Source organism: Drosophila montana, unplaced genomic scaffold (genome assembly GCF_035044405.1).
Source record: "Drosophila montana isolate Dmon_TW-CO22-7 unplaced genomic scaffold, ASM3504440v1 contig_2127_1, whole genome shotgun sequence".
NCBI lineage: Eukaryota > Metazoa > Arthropoda > Insecta > Diptera > Drosophilidae > Drosophila > Drosophila montana.
The window spans coordinates 546,303-574,267 of record NW_026997035.1 but is presented as its reverse complement, the minus strand read 5'-3'; the positions used below and the strand labels follow the sequence as shown (position 1 = coordinate 574,267).

Here is a 27,965-nt window from a genome sequence, read left to right as displayed (position 1 = left end):
TACGACTCTGCCTGTCATTTTGCACAATTTGTTCAAATTGTTTATTTTAGTCAATTGCCCCGAAGACAAAACGTCGCGTGTTATTATTATTATTATTATTGTTTTCAGAAATTTTAAGTACTTTTATTCAGAGACTGATCATGGAGGGTGAGTAAGCCATATAATGCAGATACTCAAATAAATATTGCAATTAGTATGACATTTATTTTCCTTAATATAAATTTGTTCGGCTTGTTATACTCAAATGTTAACAATACATATCATTTAATATTTTTTAAAAGAACATGGATAACAGATTTGCGCGTGTTCGCTTATGTTGTTCCCGAGTTACTATGGTTAGTTTTCGATTAGTCAATCCTCAGCCCGTGTCTTTCTTTTTCTTAAAGATTTATATTCCTTCTTTTCTGGTTCGTTGAATTTAGTAAAGTTCATCAGAAAATGAGTAATAAGCTCTGCTCTTAACTGTTTATTTAGTTCGAAAATAGCTCGAATATAGTTGGGAACATTGTCAATCCTAACCTATTTGATAATAAGCTCTGTTCTTAACTCTATAATTAGTTCGAAATAAGTTCAAAAACATTCTCAATCGTAAGATGCCTCAGTTAATCTTAGCTATGTCTTTGTCCTTGCGCCCTATATTTCCATAGAAAACCCACTTAGAAATATGTAGATATCTTAAGTACGTTCTTCCCATTTCCTATACATACACTTTGATATATCAATTTCCAAATATGGCCATCAATATCAAAGTCAAACTCACTTTTTTTAGAACCACATAAAAGTAATATGCACATAAAGTGATTAGAGCTATAAATCAGAGAGAACTGGGTCAAAGTTCAGCAAATAGAACGCTGTCTAGACTGGGGGGAATCAAAACTCCTTTTGGCTAATGCCGCGTCGCCTGTGGAAACACGTTTGTCATATTGATTTTGAATTGATAGCAGGTGCACAGATTGGTATTGGGGCAGGTGCGTGCCATGCGTGCCATGCCCTTTGCCGTCAGTCAGGGCACGTTACCCGGCTTTCAGTCAGCCATCGACAGGTCCATCAATTTGTCAGTTCGCCGCCTCAAGTTCAGTCTAGCAGCGACGGCGACCCAGGATGCGTGCACGCCAGCCAAACGCCCAGGAACGGGAGCAGCTGCGTCGTCAGCGTTCCGAGACGCGCCTGATCTTGGCGCGCTGCCGGGCAAGAGGTGGCATTCCTTGACATTCCATACTAAAGTTTCAATCAAATTGTTCTCTTTCCTCAACAGGCTTTGAATATGTGGTCAATCCGCCTGTGGTGCCCAAGGTGGCCTTTGGCACGACCATGGATCGCGAGGTGATGCCTGTCAATGGACCCTTCCTGAACAGCTTCATGAGATCCAATCTGCCGGAGGTACGCGAACAACCCAGTCCGCTTGATTACGACTGCTCCAAGCCTATTGGCTTCAAGGTAAGTGCAGCGAATGTAATTGGTAAACAGAAATTTCTCTTTCTTGGTTACGGCTTTCAGTTGCCTCTCTTTCTGTTACTTTTCTTTATTTCTTCAAAATATTTTCTTAGTTCGCTTTACTCTCTTCTACCTTCCATCTTCCTATTTCTTTCTTTTACTTCAGACTCTTTTTTATCTCCTGCATATCAGTCCTCTTGTGCTCCTCTCTTTTTCTTTCACTTTCTTTTAAATTTGTTATACCCTTGCATAGGGTATTATAGTTTTGTCGTGAAATGTGTAACGCATAGAAGGAGACATCTCCGACCCCATAAAGTATATATATTCTTAATCAGTATCAACAGCCGCGTCGATGTAGCCATGTCCGTCTGTGCGTCTGTCTGTTTCTATGCGAACTAGTCTCTCAGTTTTAAAGCTATCTTTATGAAACTTTGCAAAAGTGCCTCTTTCTGTTGCACGCAGTACATATGTCGGAACCATCTGGATCGGACCACTATATCATATAGCTGTCATAGGAACGATCGGTCGAAAAGTATATTCTTGTATGAATTATTTTTGTTTATTTAAATATCTTGACCAAACTCGGCATTTATTAGTTTTACTATGCTCCTCATATATATACAAAATCCTATTAAGATCGGACCACTATATCATATATTTGCCTTAGGAACGATCGGTCGAAAATTAAGTTGTGTTATGGACATTTTTTTTGGTTTTTTCACGATATCTTGACCAAAATCGGTATTTATTAGTTTTGCTATGCAAAATCTTTTTTATATCGGACTACTATTATCATATAGCTGTCATAGGAACAATCAGTCGAAAATAAAATTGTTGTATGGAAAACTTCTTTGTTTTTTAAGATATCTTAACCATACTCGGCATTAACCATTTTCCCTATGCTTCTTAGATACGGGCAAATCACTATGAGCATTATGAAAAGGTTGGGTCTGCAAGGGTATTAAATCTTCGGCGTGCCGAAGATATCCCTTCTTTTCGTTTACGTTCGTTTTGCTTTACTTTCCTTTTCCATGTCCGTTTTCTCTCTCATTCCTTTATTCTATATTTTTTCTTTTCTTTCTTCTCGACTATTTTTTTTTCTTTCTCTGCTTTTGCATATCTGACTGGGTCCCTCTTGTCTTCTATCTACCCGTATGCATATTTCTATATGTCTCTCGCCCTTTCTCTCTCTCTCTCTCTTTATTTCTTCTCAAATAAACTCTTGCAGTATCCCTCCAATGCTGGCTTCTCTGCTCTGGCCAACAAGATGCCCCGCCTGCCCATCGTCCGGGAGAAGATTGTTCCGCCCATGGGCGCCTATGAGCCAACACCTTGGATACTCCGCGCTGGCTACACCTTTGATAAGCAGGTGGTGCCGGAGCCCAAATGGGCAACGCCCGGGTAAGTCAGTGATAGCCAAAAACAAAATGCCCAATGGATAGACAATTGTTCCTGCCCGACGCAGTGCCTCCACCTACTCGATCCACAACAAATATCCATATTGGAAAATGGAAACCGCTTTTGGCACCCGTCGCATTATCTGGCCCGCGGTGGCTGTCTTCTGCGGCCCCACCAATGTGGCCCAGTGTCTGGTCTGTCATGAGCGTCCCAAGGGCGATTATTTCCACTCCTTTGCCACCGACAAGGATATGTGCCGCAAGTGCATGCACGAGGAGATGGGCAACATTAAGCAATGCAGCCTGAGTGTCGTGGAGCGCTATCGCAAACGCCAGCATATCAAACAGTTTGTGCCCGCCCGCTATTGTGGTTTCTTTCACGATCACAACGGCACCACCGCCGCCACCGAGTCCACCTCACGCAAGGAGCTGCGCGCCAAGATCCGTGTCGAGAATTATTTGTATCGCTTTGCTAGCAAAGTAGAATGAGGCACTACGAATTTCAGCAGGTTTCTCCAGTTTCAATAGGAAATATATTGCAGAAAAGAAGCAAAAACTAAACCAAAAATATGTTTCAAAAATTTCTAATAATTATATAGTATATTTATCCCAGATAAATTGTAAATGTTTTAAAAAAAATGCAGAAAAATTATAATGTCAAGTTATATAAAAATGCAAGTGTTAAGAAATTAAGAAATAAAATAATGTTACATTTTAGCCAGCGACTACTCTGCTTGTTTGTTCAATTAGTGTTGATGAATGTTAAATTTCAACCAGCGACTTCTCCAATTGTTAGTTCAACGCTCAAACAGCTAAGCCAGGAAGGATTACGATTGATGTTGATAGATTTTAAATTTGAGCCAGCGACTACATCGCTTGTTAGTTTCCCCAAATAGGACTTAGAATTAAGCTTCCCAGCTTTAAAAAAATTAATGTTCAATTTGAGCCAGCGAATTCTCCGCTTGTTAGTTCAACGCTCAAACAGCAAAGCCACACAGGCTTACAATTGGTGTTGATGCTGTTGATTTTCCCTTAGACTGTAAGATTCCTAGCTCTTAAGATTCGAGCTAATATATATAAATGTAGATTTTATTCCAAATTAAATGCGATTAATAAAAAACTTGTATAGCTAACAATATCTTAAATTTCTTTAACAATCTCTGAAAGGTTTTCAACTGTCCAATTGGCATTGCAACTGTCACAAATGCCACGAAAAAAGCGGCGTGAACGTGTTTGGCAACAAAGTGTGGCATTTGCGGCGTTTGGGGGCGTTTCCAAGTAAAATGACATTCATTGACAGCCAGCTACCTGTGTGCCACACTTACACACACACACAAACGCACATAGCTGCATATAATGGCTGGCAATGTCGACGCCATTGTTGCATGCCGCCAATGCATGCCACATGGCTACACGTGCCTTGCCACATTGTGTCTGGCTAACGGAATAGGAATAGGAAAAGGAAACTAAGCGCCGGAAGTTCGAATAAAATGTTCCACTATAAAAAAAAACGACTCGTCGCAAGTTTTTCAATGTGCGTGGAAATATGCCTATTAACTCAAGATTGTATTGTTAAGAGTTTGTTTTTATTCTAGTTTTTATTCATTATTATAATTTTATTGTTTATTTTATTATTAAGCGCAAAGGCTTTGATATATAAAATATTGTTTTCCAATTTTATTGTCGAATACCAAAATATTTCCGCATGGCCTTAAATAATAAACTACATGTTTCAAAAATAAAATATTTTTTAATCTTTAATATTTATGTTAAATGTATTATTTTAACAATTTATGTAAGCAGTTTGTTTATTATATTTATTTATAAATTAATATAAATATCGATTTGAAAAGTAATCGAACTTTAATAATATTCAACAGCAAATTTTTAGTTTTTCCTTTTTATTTTAAATAATTATAGCTTTGTTAATTATAAGATTGAAAACTAAAAAAAAAATGTTTTATTATTTTCATTTAATTTATTTATTACCGAAATTGACAGAATGCGTCGAATATAAATAAAAGCGAAACTTATAATGTTGATTCGTTTATTAATATCTAAATGTATATTCGTAAATGCTATAATAAACATGCAAAAATTTTGAACAATAGCATATGTGTAATGACTATTATTTAATTTAAAAAATTAAAAGTTTTAAGGCAAAAGAGAATATATAATTTAAATATTTATTACTTAAATATTTATATTTAGTTTAACTATTATTTGAAAATAAAGTTTATTTTATTTATATCGCTTTCATTTATTTACTTTCTTATTTAATTTATCTAATTATAATTATTATTTTTTATTTGTATTACCTGTTATTTTATGATCAATTGGCCAACAAAACAGAAAAAAATACGTAAATATTTATTAATTATTCATTTCTTATATTTATTACCAATGTTGAAAAAACGTTTTATAAATATTTTATTATTTGTATTAAATATTATTTAATAAAATAAGTTGACTAATTGTTAAACAAATAAGAATATTTATTTTGTTTAATATTGAAAAAACAAGAAAATTATATTTTAATAATTATTAATTCTTATTCTTATTAACAATTGTTTTATTGATAAAGTTGCTAAATTGTGTAAGGAAAACGAAATCATTTTTAAATACATTTTAATATTGTTTTATTTATTAAAAGTTAACAAAATGTTGATACAAAAAATAAAATGATATAAAACATTTTGTTTTATTTAATTAAATATTTGTTGAAGAATTAAGTTGACAAATTGCTAAACAAAAAAGAACAGCCACTGTGATATAAAGAGTATAAAAGTCGACTACATCAACAGCGAACGTTCCCTTCCTTTTAAACAATTGACGAGCGCCATTAAACTGAACGAATTGCACACCTTAGTTAATAATAAAGGTAATTTCAGGAGACAAATTGTTGTAAATTGCGATGCAACCAAAAAGAACAGCCACTGTGATATGGAATCGATATAATATATACAGTATATCAGCAGCAGCAGTTCCCTGCGGTTAAACATAGCACATAAAGAATTGTCACCAAATATCTATTAAACTTTCACAATTTAAGGAAATAATGCTGTACGGCGCTTCAGGTACAAAAAGAACAGCCACTGTGATATAGACAATACGCAAAACATACAGCACAGCGTCTATTCTCTCTACTTTAAAGGCTATAAACAGATAACTGCGCGATGTAGCTTTGTGTCTATATAGACATGGATATAGATCGTATTTCGAGTTGATTGACGGGCTGCACGCGCTATAAAGGAAAATCACTGTGATATGTAACGGTTGACGAACGCATATCACAACGATCGTTCCTTTTAGCGCATGGCCCAATATGTAGTATACGAAAATATCAGATATATGTAGTCAGATATATAGTTGGCTTTAGCCGCTGCTTATGCCACAACGAACTTCAATGGTTGTCTAGCTTTATGATCAGAGAAATCACCTAAGGCTGGACGACCAAAGAAACTAATTGCAACCTCTATACGATATAGATATATATAAATTGCGCCGGATTTCAAATCGAGAACTTGTGATTTTTATATACGTTGAACATTTTAAAATTATAGCACGAGTGTTCGGTCTAGTCACTTTATATAGATAATGGTGTATTGTTTAAAAAAGCGACCATACCGACAATCGCCATTTAATTTTAAAATAATGGAATATTGGAACTGAAACACTGGAACACTGTCACACCGGAACACTGTAATATCTGAGCTGCGGTTTTTTCTCTAGTAGCCACAATTTTGAGACACACTTTGCCCAGTGATGGGTTTTGGAGGCAGACATAACCGCACAAAATGCATCCCAAAAGCAGAGCTATGAGATCCTGATATTATTATATATTAATATTATTATTTTTTTTGCTGTTCTTTTTGCGATTATACGACAAACTTCACCCAGTGATGCGCACAAAAAGAGCCTGGCAAAACTGAACAAAGTTTACCATATAATATTTGTTATATTGGGCTTCTTCTTTTCGCCGGATCCTTACACACTGACACTCGAAAGCAGACTGATGTTCGATACGTTCGCAGCCCGATCTTATATACCCCAGACGTGCATGTACCTGAGTTCGGCTTATCGGCTCTTACCTAGATTTACCTGTGCTTAGTCGGCGCTTTCCCTGGAAATCGCAGTTGACCTTCGTTGAAAAATTTTGCAACTTAATCCGTGGCCATAAACGGATTAATCCCGCACATTCTGGGTAAAAACGCGCAGCTGTGTCGCGGCATAAATTCGCAGAAGTGCAATTAGGTTAGGTCCCTGTACCCGGCCCAAAAAGGATCGCCGCTTGGTTAATTGATCAGTTAGCGCGAAGCGCAGTTGTCTTTCTACATATATATGTTCTTTCACCCAACGATCGTCCTTGCCGCATAGCTTTTTGTATTGACTGTACGCAAGTGTGCGGCATGTGCAGATTGTGCTACCGTGCTTGAGTCCTTCGGGTACAGTACCACGAGCCTGGACCACCTGTTGACAGGGAATTTATAACTAAGCCGACACTTAAGGTCATATAAATATTTTGACATACTTGTTCCCTTAATTGCCTTACATATTCTTTTAATGTTCCTCCAATTCCAGATGGGTTTTATTATAGATCTATAATTTTACTAATACAATTTTTATTGCAAGGCGACTTCAGATGTCTTTGTGCTTCTTTCACAGATGTTTGATCTGCTGATCCTCTTTAATCCCATATCTGGGCTTGTTTTCTATTTATTTTAAATTATTTCTGGTTTCGCTTTTCATGGAAATCAGTGGTAAATTCTGGTATTTTGCGTGGAAATTCTACCTAAAGGAGCACACTTATTTCTGGAACAGATTGAGAAGCGGAGTGAACAGACGCTTGATTTTCTGCCAGCTTCTATGTTATTTTGCCTTGAGTAACTTGGTACAGTTTCGCATCTTTCCAACAGACATTTCACTTTCCAGTTTTGATTCTTTCCAGCAGAAAGTCTATTTTCCAGTTGTTTGCAGGAACGGATCGAAACTGGAAAGTGGAATCTGTGCAGAAGAGCGTCGAAACTGGAATGACTTCTGGAAAGCTCGAAGCTGTATCAAGTTTCCTAAGACAAGATGACATAGAAACATTCGCCTCTTTCAAGCACATATTCTTCCACTTTCCAATTTCGACTCGTTTCCGCAATCATTCCACTTTCCAGTTTCTACTTTTTTGAGCAGACGTTCCATTTTCCAGTAGTCTGCAGGAAGGAGCCAAAACTGGAAAGTGGAATGCCTGGGAAAAGTCGAAACTGTATCAAGTTTCCAAAGACAAGATCACATAAAAGCCTTCGGCTCTTTCTAGCAGACTTTCCATGTTCCAATTCCGACTCCTTCCTGCAAACATTCCACTTTCCAGTTTCGACGCTTTACTGCAGACATTCGACTTTTAGGAATAACAAATTTCATTCTTTAAAAACCTTTTTTATAAAAAATTCTTTTATTAATATTATTATATAAATATTATATTTCAATTTAATTATTTTTCATTAATTTTAGTGTCTTTATCTTATTAGCTCTTACATTCAGTTGTTTTCTTATCATGTTAAATTATTTTTTGTATAATTATTTTTTTATTACAAATTCTTCAGTTTAAGCTAGTGTATAAGTGGGATGTTTTTTGCCTTATACCAAATCCCTAGAGGTATTTAATAAATATTTAAAATTGATATTTTATAACTATAACCCTAACCTTATTGTATCATAATAATTAGATCTTAAAATAATTGTGATAATATTAATAATAATAATAATTAAAATAAAAAGAACTTTGTGTTTCGAAATTCCTTATAATACTCATACGCGGTTCTCGAGTATTAATTTCGAGTGAAACTGAGCGAATCTTCATTTCTCCTTAGTTATCCTTCAAGTCCATATCCACCTTTACAATTTTAATTGTAGTTGGAATAAGGAGTAAGGTTGGAATATTGAACTGTCGGATCGTATAAACATGATATTAAACAGCCTTCAAGTTATTTCTCTTTATAGACAAAAAAAGTGTTATCTACAACTTTATGCTGTAGAATATTCCATATCAGGTCTTTCACCTCTCCAAACTGAATAATGCCTAAAAAAATCTCTAAGCAATATCTTTCGTATCCTTAACAAATGGGAACCTTCCTTTGTAGAACCTCAAACAGCCGCCCACAGCAATTTCCATCAATAAATAAAAACACCAGATTTTTTTTGGAGCTTTCGCTATGCATTTTTTGTTGCTTTTTTTGTTTGTTTATTTGGTAAAATTAAATCAATATCTTCATTTCAATTATATATTTTTTGTTATTACCTTTTTTCAGTTATCATTTCTTAGAAAAACGAACATAATTGTTTCAAATTTTCAGCGTACAACTAGAAGAAGAAGAAAACAAAGATTGAAAAAACAAGGTGAAATTGGAAATCAAAAAAAGATATAGAATATAGTCGAGTTGACTCTAAATTCACAAATAGGATCTGATCTTGTTGCAGATCTTGTTGTTGTTTTGTTTCTTTGTTTCATTCATTTTGTTGTTGATGTTGTTGTTGTGTGCCATCAGCTGTCTCTCCCTTTCATACACACACTCTCTCTCTCTCTCTCTCTCTCTGCTCTAGGCACTTCTCCATACTCCAGCTGTGGGAAGTAAAAAAGATGTACAACAATATTATTGGGAGAAAACACTAAGACAAATGTAAGCGAAATGCTTTCTTCGTGCCGCCTCAAAAGTTGTTGTTGTTGTTGATGTTTTAGTCATGTAGATGTTGTTGTTGTTGTTGTCCGTTTTCTATGGTATGTATGCATATGCCCAACGCACTTGCGTTGAGGGCTAAAAGTAAAAACAAAACTCTTCAGCTTTAAAATGGAAACCTAATAAAAAACAAACATATTAGCCAGTATTTTGTGTAACGACTAAGTTTGTTTAAAACTTACCGTTTTGTATAAAATATAGGGGCTTCCATTCAGTTTTGTGACATCAAAATGCCAGGGAAAATCAATGGGTAGGTTAACTATGAAAACTAAGCCTTAATGGTACATGTAATAGCTTTTTACACTGCAAATATAAAACGAACATCATTTCATCAGATAAATACACAGTTAAATATACAGTTTTTAATACTAAGACAATTAAATTCATTGAAATTTTCAAGTATACATTTATTTATTCTAAATATTGTTTAGAAAAAGTTGTAAAAACGAAAAACTATCAGGCACACATATATTTATAAAACACAAATATTTGAAATTTTGTTAAATAAAAATACCAAACATATTTTATTATTTATTTTTGTTTCTTTTTTTTATTTACTCATTAATTTTATTTATTAAGAAAAGCTTGAATAAATGTTGTCTGAAACCATTTTAAAATCTATTGCTTGAAATTGAAATCGATTTCTTTTTTCCTTACTTTTGCCAGGTATCGTGTAGTTTTATTAGCTAATGAATGCGTTTTGTTGTTTAAGCGTAGAAATAGTTTTTGTTTCTTATAGAGAAAAAACAGTCTTGTGCGTCACATTTACAAATACAGAAATACGGAGGATAATGAAAGACATTTAAATAACTTACAAGAAATTGTCGTTGCCGCTGTTGCGGCTGCTGCTGCAGTTGTTGTTGTTGCTGCTGTTGCTGGCATGGCTCTAGCAGCAGCGACATGCGCTGGTTGTTGTTGTTGCTGTTGTGGTTGTTTCTGTTGTGGTTTTTGGGTGGTAGGTGGTTGCTGTTGCAGTTGCTGCTGATGCTGTTGGTTGTTATCATCATCGTCATCAATGTAGTAGCATAAAGTAGTTGTGTTGTTGCCGCTGCCATTTTTACTACTGTTGCTGGCAACAACTGTTGTTGTTGCTGCTCCTGCTGCTGTTGTTGTTGTTGTTGTTGCTGGCTGCTTGCGCTTGTGTCCCGTTATGCTTAGAGCGGCCGTAAGACTAGAAGCCGCATGCAGTATTGAACGCTGGTTAAAAATGCTATTGGAGGCAGCCGCCGCGGCCGCATTGTTGTTCTTGCGAAATTTATGATGATGATGAGACGGTGGCGGTGGCGGCAGCGACGGCGGCTGCTGTTGCTGTTGTGGCTGCTGTGGCTGCTGATGCTGCTGCTGATGCTGTGCTTGTGGCATTGGCGGTTGTCACGAGCAGGCTACCTCAGCTGTCGTCGTGCTGCTGTTGTTGTTATTGTTGCTGCTAGCATTGTTGTTGCTGCTGCTGCCATTATTATGCGGCACGGACGCTGCTGCTGCTGCCTGCTCCGTGTTGTCCACACAGTTGCTGCTATCCGAGCCATTCTTGCTCGTTGCCTTGAAACTGGGCGCATTCATTTGCGCCGCTGTGGGTGTGGTCGGCGTCATGCCGCCCGTATCGCTAGAGGCATTCGAATTGTCCTCAATGAGCTGCAGAGAAATTGGTTAAACATAAATTAATATATTTAATATATAAATCTTTTTAATTAAAATTTACCGATTCACTCAAACGTTGCCTCTTAACACCTCCGCTGTCGCGTCCACGATTGCTGCTTGCCGTTTGTTGAACCGGCGGCAGCGGATCCTGTGATTGCGCCAGCTCCGAGGACAGACGCTTGCGATTCGCCAGCAACGTATTGTTGAAATTGTTGTGACTTTCCATGGACTTGCGTTCGCGCTTGAGAAAGTCTGCGTCCAGGTAGAGCGACAGCTGTTTGCGCTTCAAATGGCGCGCATCAATGGCCATGCCCTCCTTCAGCATTTTGATGTTCAACTGGAAATGGTCAATGATGTTTGTATTAAAATATGGTATATACAAGAACTTGGTCAACTGTTGCTTACGCCATGCATAATCACATGCTCTGTAAAGTTTTGTATGCTCTCGGTGAGGTCAATGTTGAGGTTCTCGGAACGCTCGAACTCCAGGCCAATAAACCAAAGCGAACAGAACGGTGCCGTGGTGACGCCGGTTTGTGCCGGCTGCTGCTGCTGCTGCTTCAAATCTTCCTCATTGCCGCTGTTATTCTGCGAATTGTTAGCGCTAGCAGCGCCCTTTTTCAGCTCAAAGCATTTTGGATTGACATGGGCCAGGACAATGTGCGGATTCCGCTCCAGATTGCCAATGAGCAGGCGCACCTTGGACTCGACCAGACCGCACCATTCCAAATGATCGTCGGCTGTCTGTGAGTTGACGAGCAGTACGATAAAATGACGATATCTGTAAAAGAAACTGGGCGCCTCGAAAAGGCGATCCCAACTGACGCGACCGAGCATGATCTCATCCGTGATGCTCATGCCGCGATTGAATTCGGTCAATATGACCTTCTTTGTTGACTCGGACACATTGAATGTGGAGTTTTGTTGTGGATATGCGGGCGTTATAATCGGCATCAAATGATAACGATCCGAGGCATTAACACGCGGATCCCAGACCTAAAAATAAACAATACGGTAGAACGAGTTTAGCTGACATATTTTTCTGCTGAGACACACACAAACATACCTGAAATCGTAGATTGACATTATCGGGATGCTTAAGCAATACCGGATTGGGCCACTTCCAGCGTGAGAAGACCAAAAAGAACTTATGCACCAGCGTTGCGGCGGCAGCATTTGGATACAGCTGGCACGTGCGTGCCACCAGCATAGCCCAGGTGACGCCGCCAAAATAGCCCAGCGAATTTGAATAGATGCCATGCTCTGGGAATAAGCGTGGATCAATCAATATAAATATGTCTATATAATATATGCCACAACTCACTCTTTGCCCACAATTTGATGGTGCGCAACGCCAGGCGAAAGTTCTCAATATTGGGCACCAGGGCTAGTATCTCGTCGGTGACACGACAGCCGTTCAGGCTTCGCACCGAACGAGGATCCAGATTCTTGAGCAGATTATCATCGCGCAGATCAAAATCATCGGGTATTTCCTTGAGCGAAAGCCGCGCAAATAGTAAATCAATTTCGATGCCATCGAAATTCATTTTGATGACCGGCACGAAAGCTTCCTCGACGGAACGGCATTCGGTGACCTCGGGCTGTTTCTTCAAGACCTCAAAGAAGCTCTGAAAATAATCGGTACGCTCAATATTACGCGGCGCCACGCACAGCGCATCGATATCCGCCCCCTTATGATGCACGCCAAGGCGATATGAGCCGAATGTGTAGATTTTGCCGCCCAATTTCTCGGCGGCCGCCTCGGGCATATTCTTGCTAACGGATATCTCCTTGACCCACTGCTTGACCAGCGTATTCAGCTTGGCCAATATTTCCATGCGATGATTCAGCTCATCCTGGCTCTCAAAGACATTGTACGGCTCCAGAGATTTGCTAAGCTCCTCTGTGCGCTGCAGATCCTCGGCACGAGGCTCGGCCAGGCTAATGGCCGATGTCATGCCCAATTGTTTGGCAGGCTGCCCGCCGACCCCCGCCGAGGTAGTGTTGCCATTATATTGTTGTTGTTGTTGTTGCTGCTGCTGTTGTTGCTGCTGCTGCTGCTGGCGATGTGTTGGTTCGGAATTCCACATGCTGTTACTATGCTTAATTACTGTAATTATTTAAACTTAATTACGCTGTGTTCATAGGGGCATCAGTTAAGCATTTGTTACTCACCTAACTAAAGTCTTACAATTAGCTGGTTTTTTGTTGTTTGTTTATAATCTTAAAATTTAAGTTGCCTGCTGCGGTTGCAGTTGCAGTTGTTGCTTTTGTAGCAATAAATGGAATTACATATGTAGCCCGCTAGCGCTGCGCACAATACTAAAATGCTGAAATTTAAACAAAAACAAAACAAAATATAAACAAATTGCATTAAAATTCGCTCAACTTTTTTCCAAGCACAAAATATCCATCAAAAAATATGTCTTCCGGCAATTTCAACATTGGTTTTACGGCTCTTTCTCTGCCACAATGCAATTTTTTCTATGCGATAAGATATTTGGCCATAAGAATCAACAAAAACAACAACAATATAAACAAACAAACTAAAAAGTCCAAAGCACAAACAGCTTTAGCAAATTCTGTTAGTGCTGCGGCCGTTGAGAACTAATAAAAGAAAAGCCATAAAAACTATTTAGCTGTTCAAAAAAAAAAAGCTATAAAAACGGGTAAGCAAAAATAAAAGGGGTTTGTTTTTGAATTCATTCATTTTAGTTAAGTATTTTGAAATGCTTCTGAGATTGAATTTAGGTAATTTATAACATACATTATATATGTATTAGAGTTTTGCGACAAAGAGATAATGTTGCTTCACATTTCCATACATATTTACTTAATTCTACTCTAATTAACCGAAACATGAGCGCAAAATAAGCTGATTGCGGTAAATGAAAAAATAGCTGAGCGCAGCAACACTGCCTGCACGCAGAGCTGGCCACACTCATGAACGCGCGAGTGAGAGCTTTTCTCTGGTTGTTGTTGCTGCTCGCTCATATAAACAAATGCGTAGATATCATTTATTTTTTATTAAGAGATGGCAAAAGTGCAAGCTAATTGTCGACATATTACAAACATAAACAAAAAGCAAACGTAAAAGCAAATCAAAACGGAATCAGAAATCAGAGATAGACACCCACACACACAAACACAGGTATATGACAGCCGAAAAAAAACTCATGCACACACATACACACACAAACGAAAAAATTGCGCTGCGTTAGGAACTTTTATTTGCGGTTTTGCTGCTAAAAACTTATGTTTACTGCCGCTTACCTGCGCTTCTTGCTGTTTTATTGTAGTTGGGCCAAGTTTTTGATTTCAAACAAATTGATGTTGCGTTATGTGTATGTTGCTCTTGTTGTTATTGTGTTGTAATTGTGGTGGTGGTGGTGTTGTTGGCGCAAGTGTATGCGTGTGTTTTGTATGCATATGTGTGCACATGTATATATGTAGTTTGGCAGCGTACGAGTGTTGAGGCCCATTCATTTGTGTCGTTCCGGCTTTTTTCAAGCACTATTTTTCTGCTTTTTTTTTGTATTTGTTATTTGTGTCGCGCTTTGTGTGTGTTTTAATCGTCGTCTTCGTTGTCGCGCGATGTCTTCTTTATGCTCATCTCTTTCAAATCATATTCGCCACTATACCCACATGTAACTTTTTCTTTTGATGGCCTGCTTCTTTTTTATGCTACGTGACTCTGGCTCTTTCGCTGACTGACGCACGCCATGTACAACAAAAATCACTTTTCATTTAATAATTAATACATATGTATGATGGACGCGCGCGCTGCATTGATGAAATTGCGTTGGATTTTTTCTGCTTCTAGTGTGTATTCGACATTTTCGGTTTCCCTTTTACAGTTTGATTTGCGCGTTCTACAAATGACTATGCCAAGAACCGCAACGACCGACACGAATGTGTGTGGATAATAAAAGAGAAGCCAAAAAATGCAGAGTTGCTTTGCCGATTATATCGCTGGCCATTCACACGCACGCGTTGGTACCACTACACACAATCCACAAATTTCAAATGTTTGTTATCGTAAATATGAATTTTTGTTGTTTGCATGCACAATGGCGCCAATAGCTGAAGGCATATTTAAATTAGAAGCTTAAGTTTTTAATTAAATATATATATTTTTTATTACACATATAATGGTCTTGGACTGCCTTTTGTGGAATTTAGCTGCAGTGGCAGTTTTGATATTTTGGGTTCCACAACAAGTCGGCCGATGTGGCAACGCTGCAAACAGCTGTGCACTTTATTTGTATTTTGGTGAATTGGGAAAACTGTGCAAAAACCGAAACACAATGTAAAAACAGACAAAACGCACTTAATGGCAGCCACAATATGATACCCTGGATGCGCGAGAAATTCAACGAGAAGCGCGCCAAGTGGTTAGCACGCAGCAAGCAACGGGGCAGCGAAACCGAGCCCAACTCCAGTGCCACCAGCCCACGCACAGCGAGCAGCGCCAGCGGCAGCGATGAGGGCAGCAGACTTAGCTTGCGCAGCGGCGCCTCCAGCAGTTCGGTGCCTGTGCAGACAGCGGAAACGGAAACGCAAACGGATCTCATTGGCGGCAGCGGCGGTTGCGTTTTGCGCACCCCCTCACCGGCGCGCAGGCGACGTATCCAATTGGAGCTGCAGTTGCAGCAGGAAAAAGCAAGGAAAGCGGAGCAGGCGAATGCGTAAGTTGCCAAGTCAATAGTTATTAGTGTTAACTGTTTTTTTTTCTACTTTTCCTTTCGAAATTCTCTGTTGGATTTACGCACCCCACACCTAAAATCCCTACCAATCCGTTCAACCCATCCAAAAATAAACAAACTATGCAAAAATTGCGCAGTTTGTTTCTCAGGTGAGTTTTCAGCTGCATTGGAATCGTTGCATTTAACCCAAACTTAATTCACTTTTGACAGAAAAAACCATGCAAGGCTCGCAACAACTTCATCAACGGTTGTGCCGGATGAGGATATGGCCAAAACTGGCGAAACAATCACCGTGCGCGTTATTTGTCCCAGCTCCCGAGTGCTCATCTTTCAGACAGACATGAATAAGCGCCTGAACGATCTAAAAAGTGAGGTCATTCTGGAACTGAGTGATGATCCCGATTCCATACAGCTGTTTGCACCCGATGTGCGGCATTTGAATCCGCGTTATCGTCTCTATCGTGCCGAGTACTTTGGCGGCGAACTCAACGAGTCCCAGACGCTTGCCCAGCTCCATGTGCGAAACAATGAGACGTTTATATTGTCGCCACGCCGCAATACGCTCTCGCACACAGTGACGCGCACCCGCGAGGTGCCGGGCCCCAACGATGCCCTGCTGGAGAGCGCCACACGGTTTGTGCACAGCAACACCAACACGTTGCCCATCATAGACATCAATGAGATATTTCAGCAGTCAAATGTGAGGGCTGCTAAGCAACAGTTCCATCCTTTCAATTCATGCCTAATGTATTTTTTTGCTCCCAGATACAATACGATGTGCGCAAGGTGCTCATTTCACTGGCTCAGGCCTCGGCAGCGATAATTGGCGCCGGCCCGTATGCGCCACGTTTGATTAGTATGCTGAAGCAGCGTTTGGTCAATAGGCGTAATCATCAGGCGGACACGCTGCAGTGCCTCGTTGACATGGGCTTCACACGCGAGGTGTCCGCCCAGGCTCTGCGCTCTAACAACGGCATCTACTCAACTACATTGGAGTGGCTCATACAGAATCAACGAGACGATGATGCACTGCAGCCAACGCAGCCGTCACCGGCGATGAATATGCAGCAAAGCGCCTCCTCCATTTCACCCTCAACCATTGTCACCGATAATGTAGCTATATAATTGCCGTATGGAACTATATATGTTTATAACACGTTTCTCTTTAGGAAACCATTGAGAATACCGCGGCTCTTTTGCAAATTGTGCGGATTTACAGTCATCGCGATGCGCCGCCAAGTGATGAGATTGTCGAATCGCTTACCGAAATGGGCTTTGAAGAGGCTGCCGTCCTATCGGCGCTTAAGAAAACGGGCAACAACAAGGCCTCCGCCTGTGACTGGCTCTGCGAGAATCGTTCGGCTAGCGTGATTGAGTTAAGGGAGGGTCTGGCACCAGATTCACCAATTCTTAAAGTAATACTCGAAATGCCTCAAGTGCAATTGACGCTCAGCAATCCAAAAACCTTTTTGGGTACGTACAGACTCTATAGATTTATAGTTTAACAAGGCATATAACTAGGTTAAGAGATTAGCAAGTTGCAGGTCTATATTTGAAATGAATTTATAACGAATAGATCTAACGAAGCTTATAATATAATGCTATATAATTGTAAAATCAATTTAAAATACTACTAGTTTTGAGGGTAGTTATGAAATATTATAATTAATTAGGAAATATTTCTATAATCTTTAAGATTTTTAGAGTTATATGTAGAGTTTTAGAGTTATATTAGAGATATAGGTATAGATATATATATATATAAACGTTAATGTAAATTAGATATAGACCAGTATATATATAGGTTAATATGAAATGTACGTTATTGTAGGTTTATGCAAAGCAATGTTTCTTATCGACTTTTTTACTGCTAATGTCTGCTTACGATTTAGTTCCTAAGCTATATCTTATATCTTGTAGAAATAGGTAGACGTCTTGGTTTCAATTATGTACTAAATCATATATTATATCTAATATAAATAGACAGACTTATTTATTCCTACTATGAATTAGGTTCCAAGTTACATCTTATTTCTGATAGAAATAGACAGATCTCTTGATTCCGATTCATTATTAGGGTCTAAGCTTTATCTTATAGAAATAGACATATATATTGATTCCGATTTACTCATACATATATATATTTCATACATATATATTTACTCTCTAAGTCTGTTACTTTTCTCAATTATACTTAAGTTTAAAATATTTCCCATTGTATCAATCTAATCTCTCTTTTTCATTGCCCAGCCTTTTTGGCCATACTGGAGAACGAGAATGCGATACGTGTGTGGCGCGGCGATAATGATACCACCTCTGTTATCACACATATCCTGCAAAAGTATCATGAGGAGAAGCATGTGATGGGCATCAATCAGTTCTACATTAATCGCTGGTGAAGGCGAACCCTTTAAAGTGGCCTAATTATTGAGATTAACCAAATTCTATTTATACATGCATATATACATTCACAAGCCTATACATATACATTTACATATGGACACACATATATATAGAAATATATATGTATATTTAGATATATACACCTACATACATACATGCATAGGCACTTGACGTGCATCAGTTATCAGTTAGGCGCATTTGAGCCTCAAAAAAGTATTGTATGTAAAATATTTTTGTAGCCAAAAAACAGACAAAATGACAAAAACAAAAAAAAAGAGTAATAAATTGCACCAAGCCAAATTGCAAACGCTTCGCTTACAGAGCACATTGGCTGCAATCGACAAAGCTTACCGATCAGTACGAAATGCATTAAATATAGTCTATACTAACTACTATAATTCTATCAACTACTTCTAGTCATGTTTCGTAAGCTTTTAAACATTTATCAAAACCTATCAAAAAACTCGCACAAAATCTGACACAAAAACTATTTTCACACAACTGAAACGCAAACACGTTGATGATGCGGATTTTTGTGCGTTGTATTTACCAGAGTTGTTGGAAATGAACAAAAAAAATAAATATGAGTGAAAGAAGAAGATAAATAGGACAAAGAAAATGTAAGGGCCGCAACTAAAGTATTATTTTGTAAAACAAATTGTATTTTGATTGTTTATAAGTAATAAAAAAAATTAGTTTTTTATATAAAATTGAAAGCTTTATTATGATTAGTTAAGTTATTCGAATTTTGGTTAGGTTTACTTTAATATATATGCATATATATTTGTGTGATAGCAAAATGCATTAGTTGCTTTTTAGTGCCAGCTAAATAAGAGCTTACTTTTAAAAGAGATTAAAGTTTAATTGGCGCTTGTTAACTCAAACAGAAACTTTTACAACAACTGTTAGGCGCTGCTCTTAATGGACTTATTGTACACTTTAGTCCACAAACGTGTTACTAATACCACTTGCTGGCCTATCTAATAAACAAATGTGCTTGCTCCATGTGAGTCAACGTTTGAGCCTCTCGACTATCAGCAACAAATCAAATGAATCATTCAATAAATACAAAATATGACATTTGATTGTTGATAAACCGAAATTCCATTGCAAACAAACTCCCCCCCCCCCCCCCCCATACCACCACTAATCCTCTATTTTTTGTTTAGTTTTTAATCAATAATGTTTTTTTTTTATAAATATTTGCTCTGCCCATTAGACACTGTTATTAATGTTTATTGTATGTCATTTCATATTTTGAAATATTCACTACTAAAATGTACTTTTATAGTGTTGTATATCATTTTATTCAAATTATTATGTTTACTAGTTCTTGTTTGTATACCCTTGCTGAGTTTAATGAAAATATCTTGGAGAAACAGAATATTTGGCCACACAAGAACTTACTTTTCGACCGATCGTTAGTTATCAGATCCTGACTGCAGCACAAAGACAGAGCTATGCAAAGTTTCTGAGGGACTGAGAGCTAAGAGACTAGTTCGCATAGTAACAAACAGACGGACATGGCTATATCGACTCGTCTTTGATGCTGGTCTAGGATATATATACTTTATGAGATTGAAGATGTCTCCTTCTATGCGTTACACATTTCATAAAATAGCTATATTACCCACTACAAGGGTATAAAGAACATTAAAAAGTAGTGCCCACTATCTGTTTCTTCCGTGCTTTAGCTGGAAGAATATCTGATCTTCGGCTTACCCACAGCTAGCTCTTGCATCTTGTTGACTAATGTTTAACACACGCATTACTTGCCACGCCCACTCTAAGTGCCACGCCCCCTCTCCCCCACCCACAAAGTACTTAACAATTTGCACACACATATGTTTTGTTCAAAATGTTTTGCAATTTGTTAAATTTTATAGAGTTTTTGTGTTTTTGCTTGTTTTTATTGCAGTTTAATTTTTTTTGGCAGGGTTTGGGGGAAATGCGAATAATTTAACAATTGCACTTTTAATGCATTACAATTAATTTTCCGAGCGACCGCACATTTTTCTATTCATTATTTTCGCAGCACTCGAAAAACAACTGAAACAAAAACTTTTTTTTTTGTGAATTTTCGGATTTATGTTAAGCGCGTTTATTTAGTGGTTACGCATCCGTGAGTTACATAGATACTCAGTTGCATAGATATATGCGCTGGCAAGTGGCTTTTAATTAATATTTTGCGCGCATAATTGTTAAATTGTTTAGGAAATGAGCAAAGCGCAATAAATAAAGGGGAATTCATTTTTGACCCTAAACCCATTGAAAAAGCGAAAGGCGGGCATAATGGTTCCTTGCTAGTGTATGTTACTGGCTGTAGGAAGAAACTCCGAATATATACACACATTTAGAATAAACCTTTCTGATCTAGATCTGGATCTAGCTTGTCGCTCTCGGAAACTACAAAAGCTAGAGAGTTGAAATCTGAAATATATATTTCTTTTTTTCTTGACATCGCATCCCCATTTCAAAATTTCGATAAATATCGATTTTGACACTTGCTTTTTTTATGCATAACTCGAGGATTATAAAAGATATTTACACCAAATTTGGTATGTAGGTTTGCTTATAGTATGTGCAGCATACAAATATTTCACTTTTTGGATACCTGTCCACATTTCATCAGAAACTTGAAAAACCTCTATTCTTTAAGGTACAGCCTTGTGCTTTGGTATGTACACACTGTTATATGCCATATTAGATCCCTGCAAAATTCATAAAGATCGGACTGTAAACACTCAAGTTACTTAACAACGGATTCCCTATAGTGTGTGCCTAAGGGAAGAAGAAGCACACGCGTTGTAGCGCCAGTTTGGCAGCTGCGTTTAGGGAAGCTCCTAGTCGGGTAGACCCGACTAGAGCAGCTTTACTTGTTTTATTTGTTGTTGCGGCAACAGCAAGTGGCAGCTGCAGCGTTTGCCTAATGGTCCTTGGTCATGTCCATGCAAATGTGCGAGTGTCTTGCAAAAATTGATGACGCATGCAATGTCAAGGCGGGGGGTGAGGAAAGTGTGGGTGTGTTGACTCACAGGGGGTTAAGGTATAATAAATCATCTGCTGCAAGGAACATCCAGCTAACTACTAAATCCAAGCGCTACCCTCGCAAGTGGCCCAGGCAAATGAGTTTTTGATATTATCAAAAAGACGAAATGCATTGACAAGCAGCAGCCAACGCCCCCCACCCGCGCTTTAGCCTAGCCGCAGGATAACAGACACACGCCCAAGCACTCCCCAGCAGCCTATAAAAAAACAGCCAAGATTTGCCCAAGGGTTGGGGTGGCTCTCCGAAGGGAGGGGTTGTTGCTTTTACTTGATATTATAGTCGTGTGGCTTTGGCAATTTCCGTTGCATATTTGCAGGCGCCGCACAATTTATGAACATTATTATCGAGTGGAAACCAAAAAAGAAAAAAGTGGAGACAACCGAAGAGCGAATGCGAAACAAGCCGAAAACAATGCGCTGCAACAATTTGGCGTTGGGAAAATGTTCGCAATTTGTATGAAAATGTTCATTTGAAATTCTTGTCGCATGCGAATTTTCATTCCGTTTTCTATGTTTATATTTGCCGTAAAAGCCCAAATAACTCGATATAATGCGCTGGCTCTTAAAAATTGCATTAAATATGCATTAAAATTGCCAACGCATCGGATATCATATAATAAAATATTAAAATTGAGGAAAGTGAGTGGAGTAAACGACTATAAGATACGCTGTAGAAAAACGTTTATTAATATTTCTTCGTTATGGGAGACTGGAAGAGTTTGGAACTGTTAAATTTGGTATTTATCTTGGCTTTCTAGGCAAGAGTCTGCATACCACATTTGCTGGCCCTGGGCCTTAGGGCCGCTGAGTTCAATGAGGTCAATTAGACATAAAGGTCAATTAGATCAATTCAATTGATGTTGCAAAACAGAAAATCTTTTAAAGAACATGTCTTCTATCCACTTGATGTAGAAGGACATGATAATTTGCTGCCTTTATACATAAGTATAAGGGCAGCAACTTATCATGCCCCGTTTTACATCTTCCCTAAACACAGGGTGTTTAAATATACAAGACGTGCGCATTTCTCGATATTCTCTGAGTATAAAGAAATTGTAGCTTGAGTTAAATGACATTTTGGCAAATGAATGCATTAAATTGTGCAGTGTCTCTTAAGGTTTTGATTTATGCATAATTTATGCTTGATTTTCAATTGTAATTTGCAGTTGATTTAATCAACATTTTAGACAATTAGACTGACATATTTATGATTGATTAACCACATAGTTGTTGTCATTTATTTTATTATCAATCGACAATTGTGTGTTTGTTTTTTTATCGCTTGGGAATAGACTCTTTGTTTGAATACAGATGAAGTTTTATTGTTTGTGGATATTTTTTTATTTATTAAATGTAATTGCAAAAAGAATTATAGAAAACTTTTTATTGTAAAGACTGCATAAAAACTACCCAAATATCTGTTTAATTTAAAGAGCTTTGCTTACAAAAAGCCCTTTAAAAATATTCAAGTTTTACTTATATTTTTATCTTAAGTCTTCCAAAAATATATTCAAAAAGTTCTGCATCATGAAATGTATTCTTTTAAGAGTACAGAGTAGAATTTTTCTTTGAATAAATATAATTTATTATTTAATTTCAAGAAAAATTGTTGTTTGATGTTTTTAATTTTATTTTTTAAAAATCGTATCATACTTCTGGGAAACTTTAGCTAGAAAACTTTTTATTTTACAAACTGAGTATAAATATCTGTTAATTTTAAAAATATTAAAGCAAAACTCTTTGTAAATATCTGTTCATTTGAGAGAAATTAAACAAAAATTCCTTATTTATATATTTAAGTTTTATCTATCATTTTGCCTTAACTCTCTCAAGGAGAGTTCAAAAACTTCTGCCTCATGAAATGTATTCTCGTCAGATCTCAGAGAGAAATCCATCTGGAATAGATTCTTTGCTTGATTAAACTTAAAAAATTATTGCTTGAATTTATTAAAATATATTTATTTACATAATGTTTTTTTTTTGCGAGTAAAAATAAAAACTGTAAAAATTTGAATATCTTTAGTTTATGTAAATATCAATATCATATATCTGGGAATCTTTTTTTGGTAAACTGACTAAAAACTATTTAAATATCTGTTTATTTTAAAGTAAATAAGAGGAAGAATTTCATATTAAAATATCTTCCATCCTTTTTCCTTAACTCTTCAAAAAACTAAGTCCAAAAGTTTTGCCCCTCGAAATGTATTCTTATAAGAGTACAAAAAGGTCTATATATTCTCATATATTATAAGGGTTAGGGCAGAATTAGTCAGTCCCCTCCACCCCCTCAAAATCTCCGTCCAATTAACCATTTAAAAGCAAGCAACCAAATCGAACTCCTTCATTAGCAAACATTGCGAAACATGTTGTCAAGACTGTAACTTGGGGCACATTTTGGGGGCACATTTCATTTATATGTGCCATAAATACTTGTACGAAACTTTGAACGCGACATGAAAATTAAGCAACGGCCACGCCCCCGATAGACAGACGCCTTAATGTGCGTAGTCTGCACCGGCAGCAAATAAAAATTTAGCTTAAACGCATGAAATCACACACAGACACTAAAAATTTGAGCATGCAAAAGGAATTGGAGTCTGTGGCAAGGACAGAATGTCCTGGGTGGCACACACTGATACACACACACACACCCACACACACAGTCATGCAGCAAACAAAGTCAACTACCCTGCGGCACAGCAAAACTCTACAGTTTATGACGCAGTAGGCCAACGTCCCGGTCTCATAAATATAAAAATTAGTTGCTGGTCAGTTAGCAAGTGGGTGGCTAAAAGGCCAGACGAGGGCGGGGGGTTGGCTGGGGAGGGGGTGGGAGCAGAGGGCAACGGTTGAGCGTGCCATCGTGTGGGCGGCCCAGACGACGCTTGGCTCGAAGGCTACGGTGGCCGCCCCACAATTAATTAATTAGTTCAGTTGACAAAAATTGGTGGGGACGGTCGAGCGGCTTGGACCGGGCAACTGGTTGGGCAGCTGTGCGGCTCGGCTACTGTGGTTAGCCCCGGCGCGTGTTTATGATGGCAACTCTGACTGGGTCGACCAGTGTGTGCATGTGTGTATGGTGAGCGATAATATAGTTTCAGCTGTGTTTACACGATATCGTTTTCTGTGCATTGTGCGGAGAAACAGTTAGAATGATCGTGAAAGAGCAGCGAAAACAAAATGTAACTTTTAATTCCGTTACATTTTATGCGCTACGTATTTGTTTAAGCTCAGTGTTGGCAACAAGGCTATTTTTTATAGCTAAATGTGGCTATTTCATAAAGTCGTCAGCCGGAAACAGCTAATGTAGCTTTTTTAGTCATTTTAACGATAAATACTAGCAACAGTGTTTGCTAATTCAGCTATTTTTGGCTTTTTTGAACAGTGGAGTCAGATACCGTTTTGCAGCGGCAGCGGGTAACACTAGTGTAGTGAGTAAAACGTTGTGGATGCTGTTAGAGACATTGGATCTGAGCTGCACATATTGCCGGTAGAGAGCGCTTACGCAGAGAGCGCTAGGGCATGAGGCTGGTGTGAGCGTGCATTTTGTCCACGGCTGCTCGCTTGCCATTGGCAATAATGCTTATGATCCCGTTTTGTTATTTGTGCAGTCTGACGGCAGAGAACGATTTTGCTAGGAGCGTTGTTATTGTATTAGTGTACATGCAGGCTTAGCGTAGGTGCCAGCTTAATGAGATAAGTTTGTGCGCGTCTGTCCTGCTGATCTGTTGTATTCTCTTCGCGCATGTGCTTACTTTTTTCTTTTTAATTTTCTATGGTGATATTTATTATCTGATCTTACAAAGTGCGGTAAAGTGTTTTATGTTATATTTTGATCAGCGTTCCACCTTCTATTTATAGAAATATGTTTTTTTATTGTTTAATTAAGTGTCGGCTTATTTTCACTTGTGCAGAGCTTTTTCATGCGAAAGAAAAAATGGCGCTAAAGTGAATACAGTCCACATTAGCTAATTGCGGATCGTGTATGTGTGTGTGTGAGTGTTCTCTTAGTTTATCTACTCTTTAAGTGAAGCTTTTGTGAGTGAAGTTGAAGCAACCATAAAAAAACGAGGTGAGTTAACCTTATGTTATTTATGTTAAATTTCTTGTGTTCTTTTGAAACTGAAGTGCTGGAAAAGTAGTTTGTTTAAAGAATTCATGATTTGGTGCACACATAAACGGGGCCTATAATTATGTATAAATATATGTGCCTCTCCCACACTGTTACGCCCAATATGTGTGTGTGTGTGGGTATGTGTGTCACTTTGTGTGTCATTTTAGTCAAGGGTCATGTGGCATGCGGCCAACTGTTTTCATAAGCGTAGCAAATATTTTCACAAGCCCAATTAGTGGACAACCCCAGCTGACCGCTGACCACACAGCTGTCGAGAGTTGTTGTTCTTATTGTTGTTGTTGTTTCTGCCAAGGAGTCAGTTCAAGACCAAGTCCGAGTTGGCGTCCGTGTCCTTGTGGCCATCTTCAGCTAGCATACTTTTGTAGGGCTTTTTGCAGGGGCTGTGCCCCTCCTGCTGAGTTCTAAAAATTAATAAAAGTGCAAAACTTTCTTCTTTCTTTCTTTATTTCTTTCTGTTCTGCTCGCCAGCTTTTTGGTCTCGTTTTTGGTTGCTTTTTCTTTTTGTCAACGCGCCTCGTGTGCAACATACTTGCGAACAAAAGTGAAAAAGCCAAAAGCAATAAAGTTTTCAATTGTTTCTCTCGCACTCCACTATGCAATGCGGTTCCTTTTTTTAGCTAATACCCTAACACCGGGTATGTGGATTTTGTTGTGTGAAATACTAATATTAATTTCTTAATTAATTATAATTAATTATAAATTATTATAATAAATTATAACTAAAAACTATACTGCATTAACAACAATAAAATAAATCTGTTTGAGGAGCCTTTCGCTTTTACCATCAATCGATTTTGCTTTAGACTCAAGGATTGCAAACTTGTCCTTTGCCCCTTGTCCCTCCTTCCATGCTTTAACTTGTTGAGAATTTTGAAGCAAAGCCTAATAGTTTGTTTTGATTTAGTATATAAATAATTTTCAATTGACTGCTTTAAGGGCATTAGCCCCTGTAATAATCTAACAAACGGTTTGTCCTTTTTTCGATGCTTTAACTTGTTGAGAATTTTTAGGAAATTAAGTCTTTGCTTATGTAAATGATTTTGCACTTCTCGCTTTAAGGGTATTTGCACCTGTACTAATCTGAGATATCTCTTCTTTCTAGCAATATCTTTTTTTATTTTTTTAGTTTTATTTTTAGCTATTTTTTTCAGCTATAGTTTTCTTGTAGTCGTTGCTTCAAAGTTTTTAACTGGCGCTGACTTTAAGTGCAATTCAGTGCCGAGGCAAAAGCGAAAAAATGCTTAAAACTTTTCCCCACTTGCAACTGACTTTGTTTTTTGCTGTTCTGCGTTGTTGTTGTTTTTTCTTGTGGCTGCCACATTTCGTTTTGTATTTTGCAGTTTAAAAACGCATTGCCAAATGTGTCACACAGAAGCTGCCGTTGTTGTTGTTCTTGCTGTTGGTTTGGTGCTTGGCAAGTGACACAATAGCAGCTTGCAACAAGCGGGTGAGGTGTGTGTGGGGGGGGGGGGGATTGGAGAGGTGCAGGGGTAGCTAACTGTTCGGTATGCGGTTGCTTTGTCTTATGCATTGCACATTTTGCACTTGACATATAACAAAAGGCACCGTAACTTGGACGCCCTGTAGAGCTCGTGTCGAACGGCACTTAGCGGGTCAGCACTGTAGCGGGAGCGGATCCAAAGCACACCACCCCCCACACCCCTAGAGGGACAGAGGCATGCCACAAAGAGAGAATGCCAAATGTAACTGGGTTGAGCATTTTAATGGTGACATTCAGGCTTTTGAAATTTGTTTCTATTGTTGTTTTTAGTGTGAATGTAAAATGAAAAAAAAGATGGGAAAAATGTTGAATAAAAATATGAAAATATAAATATACAAGCAGAAATTACCCGGCGTCGCCCGGGTTTATTATTGTTGTTTTTAGTGTAAGTGTAAGATGAAAATAAAAACTTTTGAAGAAATATATAAAAATATAAATATGCTAGCAGAAATTACGCGGCGTTGCCTGGGTTTCTTATTGTTGTTTTTAGAGTGAATGTAAAATGAAAAAATGCTGGGCAAATTTGCAATTTGCATTCGCTCTATATAATATTATATTTATTTGTATTTTAATTGTTATTTTTATCATCCAGTTCTTTGTTTTAAAGTTTATTATCAAAATAATATTCTAATTTCTAAGATTATTTTTCAATCAACTGTCATATAAAATAATATAAAATAAATACATTTGAGATTTGTTTAATAATTTCAATATAAATCAAATGAAATTCTCGCTGGTCTTTATATTCTCTAAAAATTGCTCTCTTGTCTTTCAATGATCTTAAAAGTGCGCTACACAAAAATTGTGTTTATTGTTTTGTAAGGCAAAGTTTAGCTTATGTGTAAAAGAAAACTACCAACCAAATCACTTTTAATGACTACTTTTGTATTATATACCCTCTTAAGATGATTAACCCATCCGTTTGGCTCTTGAGAGACGAGAGAAACGGCTTTTAGATTCTCAGCTGACATTAACAAGCTG

General features: G+C 37.8%; 4 protein-coding genes across 5 annotated transcripts; 3 read left to right on the top strand and 1 right to left on the bottom strand.

The window, feature by feature from the left end:
- On the top strand, positions 1-3,553 carry LOC135427066 (uncharacterized). Of its 2 annotated transcripts, none has more exons than XM_064680493.1 (4): positions 1-147; positions 1,256-1,437; positions 2,663-2,835; positions 2,900-3,553. In XM_064680493.1, the coding sequence occupies exons 1-4, from the start codon at positions 141-143 to the stop codon at positions 3,318-3,320; spliced, it is 783 nt and encodes a 260-aa protein (XP_064536563.1). In that variant the 5' UTR covers positions 1-140; the 3' UTR covers positions 3,321-3,553. The 2 variants fall into 2 exon arrangements, with proteins under 2 accessions (XP_064536563.1, XP_064536562.1); XM_064680492.1 differs by lacking the exon at positions 1-147 and adding an exon at positions 1,036-1,195.
- A 6,013-nt stretch (positions 3,554-9,566) lies between these two features.
- On the bottom strand, positions 9,567-15,117 carry hrg (hiiragi). The gene is given in 9 exon segments (XM_064680427.1): positions 9,567-9,672; positions 9,736-9,856; positions 10,369-11,185; positions 11,253-11,528; positions 11,597-12,187; positions 12,258-12,454; positions 12,516-13,301; positions 13,367-13,521; positions 14,465-15,117. Coding segments are annotated over 6 exon segments (2,652 nt in total). The 5' UTR covers positions 13,282-13,301; positions 13,367-13,521; positions 14,465-15,117; the 3' UTR covers positions 9,567-9,672; positions 9,736-9,851.
- A 262-nt stretch (positions 15,118-15,379) lies between these two features.
- On the top strand, positions 15,380-16,046 carry LOC135427020 (uncharacterized). Its single transcript, XM_064680429.1, has one exon. It carries the CDS (start codon positions 15,539-15,541, stop codon positions 15,881-15,883), a length of 345 nt encoding a protein of 114 aa, XP_064536499.1. The 5' UTR covers positions 15,380-15,538; the 3' UTR covers positions 15,884-16,046.
- On the top strand, positions 15,906-19,010 carry LOC135427019 (ubiquitin-associated domain-containing protein 1-like). Its single transcript, XM_064680428.1, has 5 exons — positions 15,906-16,046; positions 16,108-16,597; positions 16,663-17,010; positions 17,067-17,370; positions 18,148-19,010. The coding sequence occupies exons 1-5, from the start codon at positions 16,018-16,020 to the stop codon at positions 18,294-18,296; spliced, it is 1,320 nt and encodes a 439-aa protein (XP_064536498.1). The 5' UTR covers positions 15,906-16,017; the 3' UTR covers positions 18,297-19,010.
- The last annotated feature ends 8,955 nt before the right edge of the window (positions 19,011-27,965 follow it).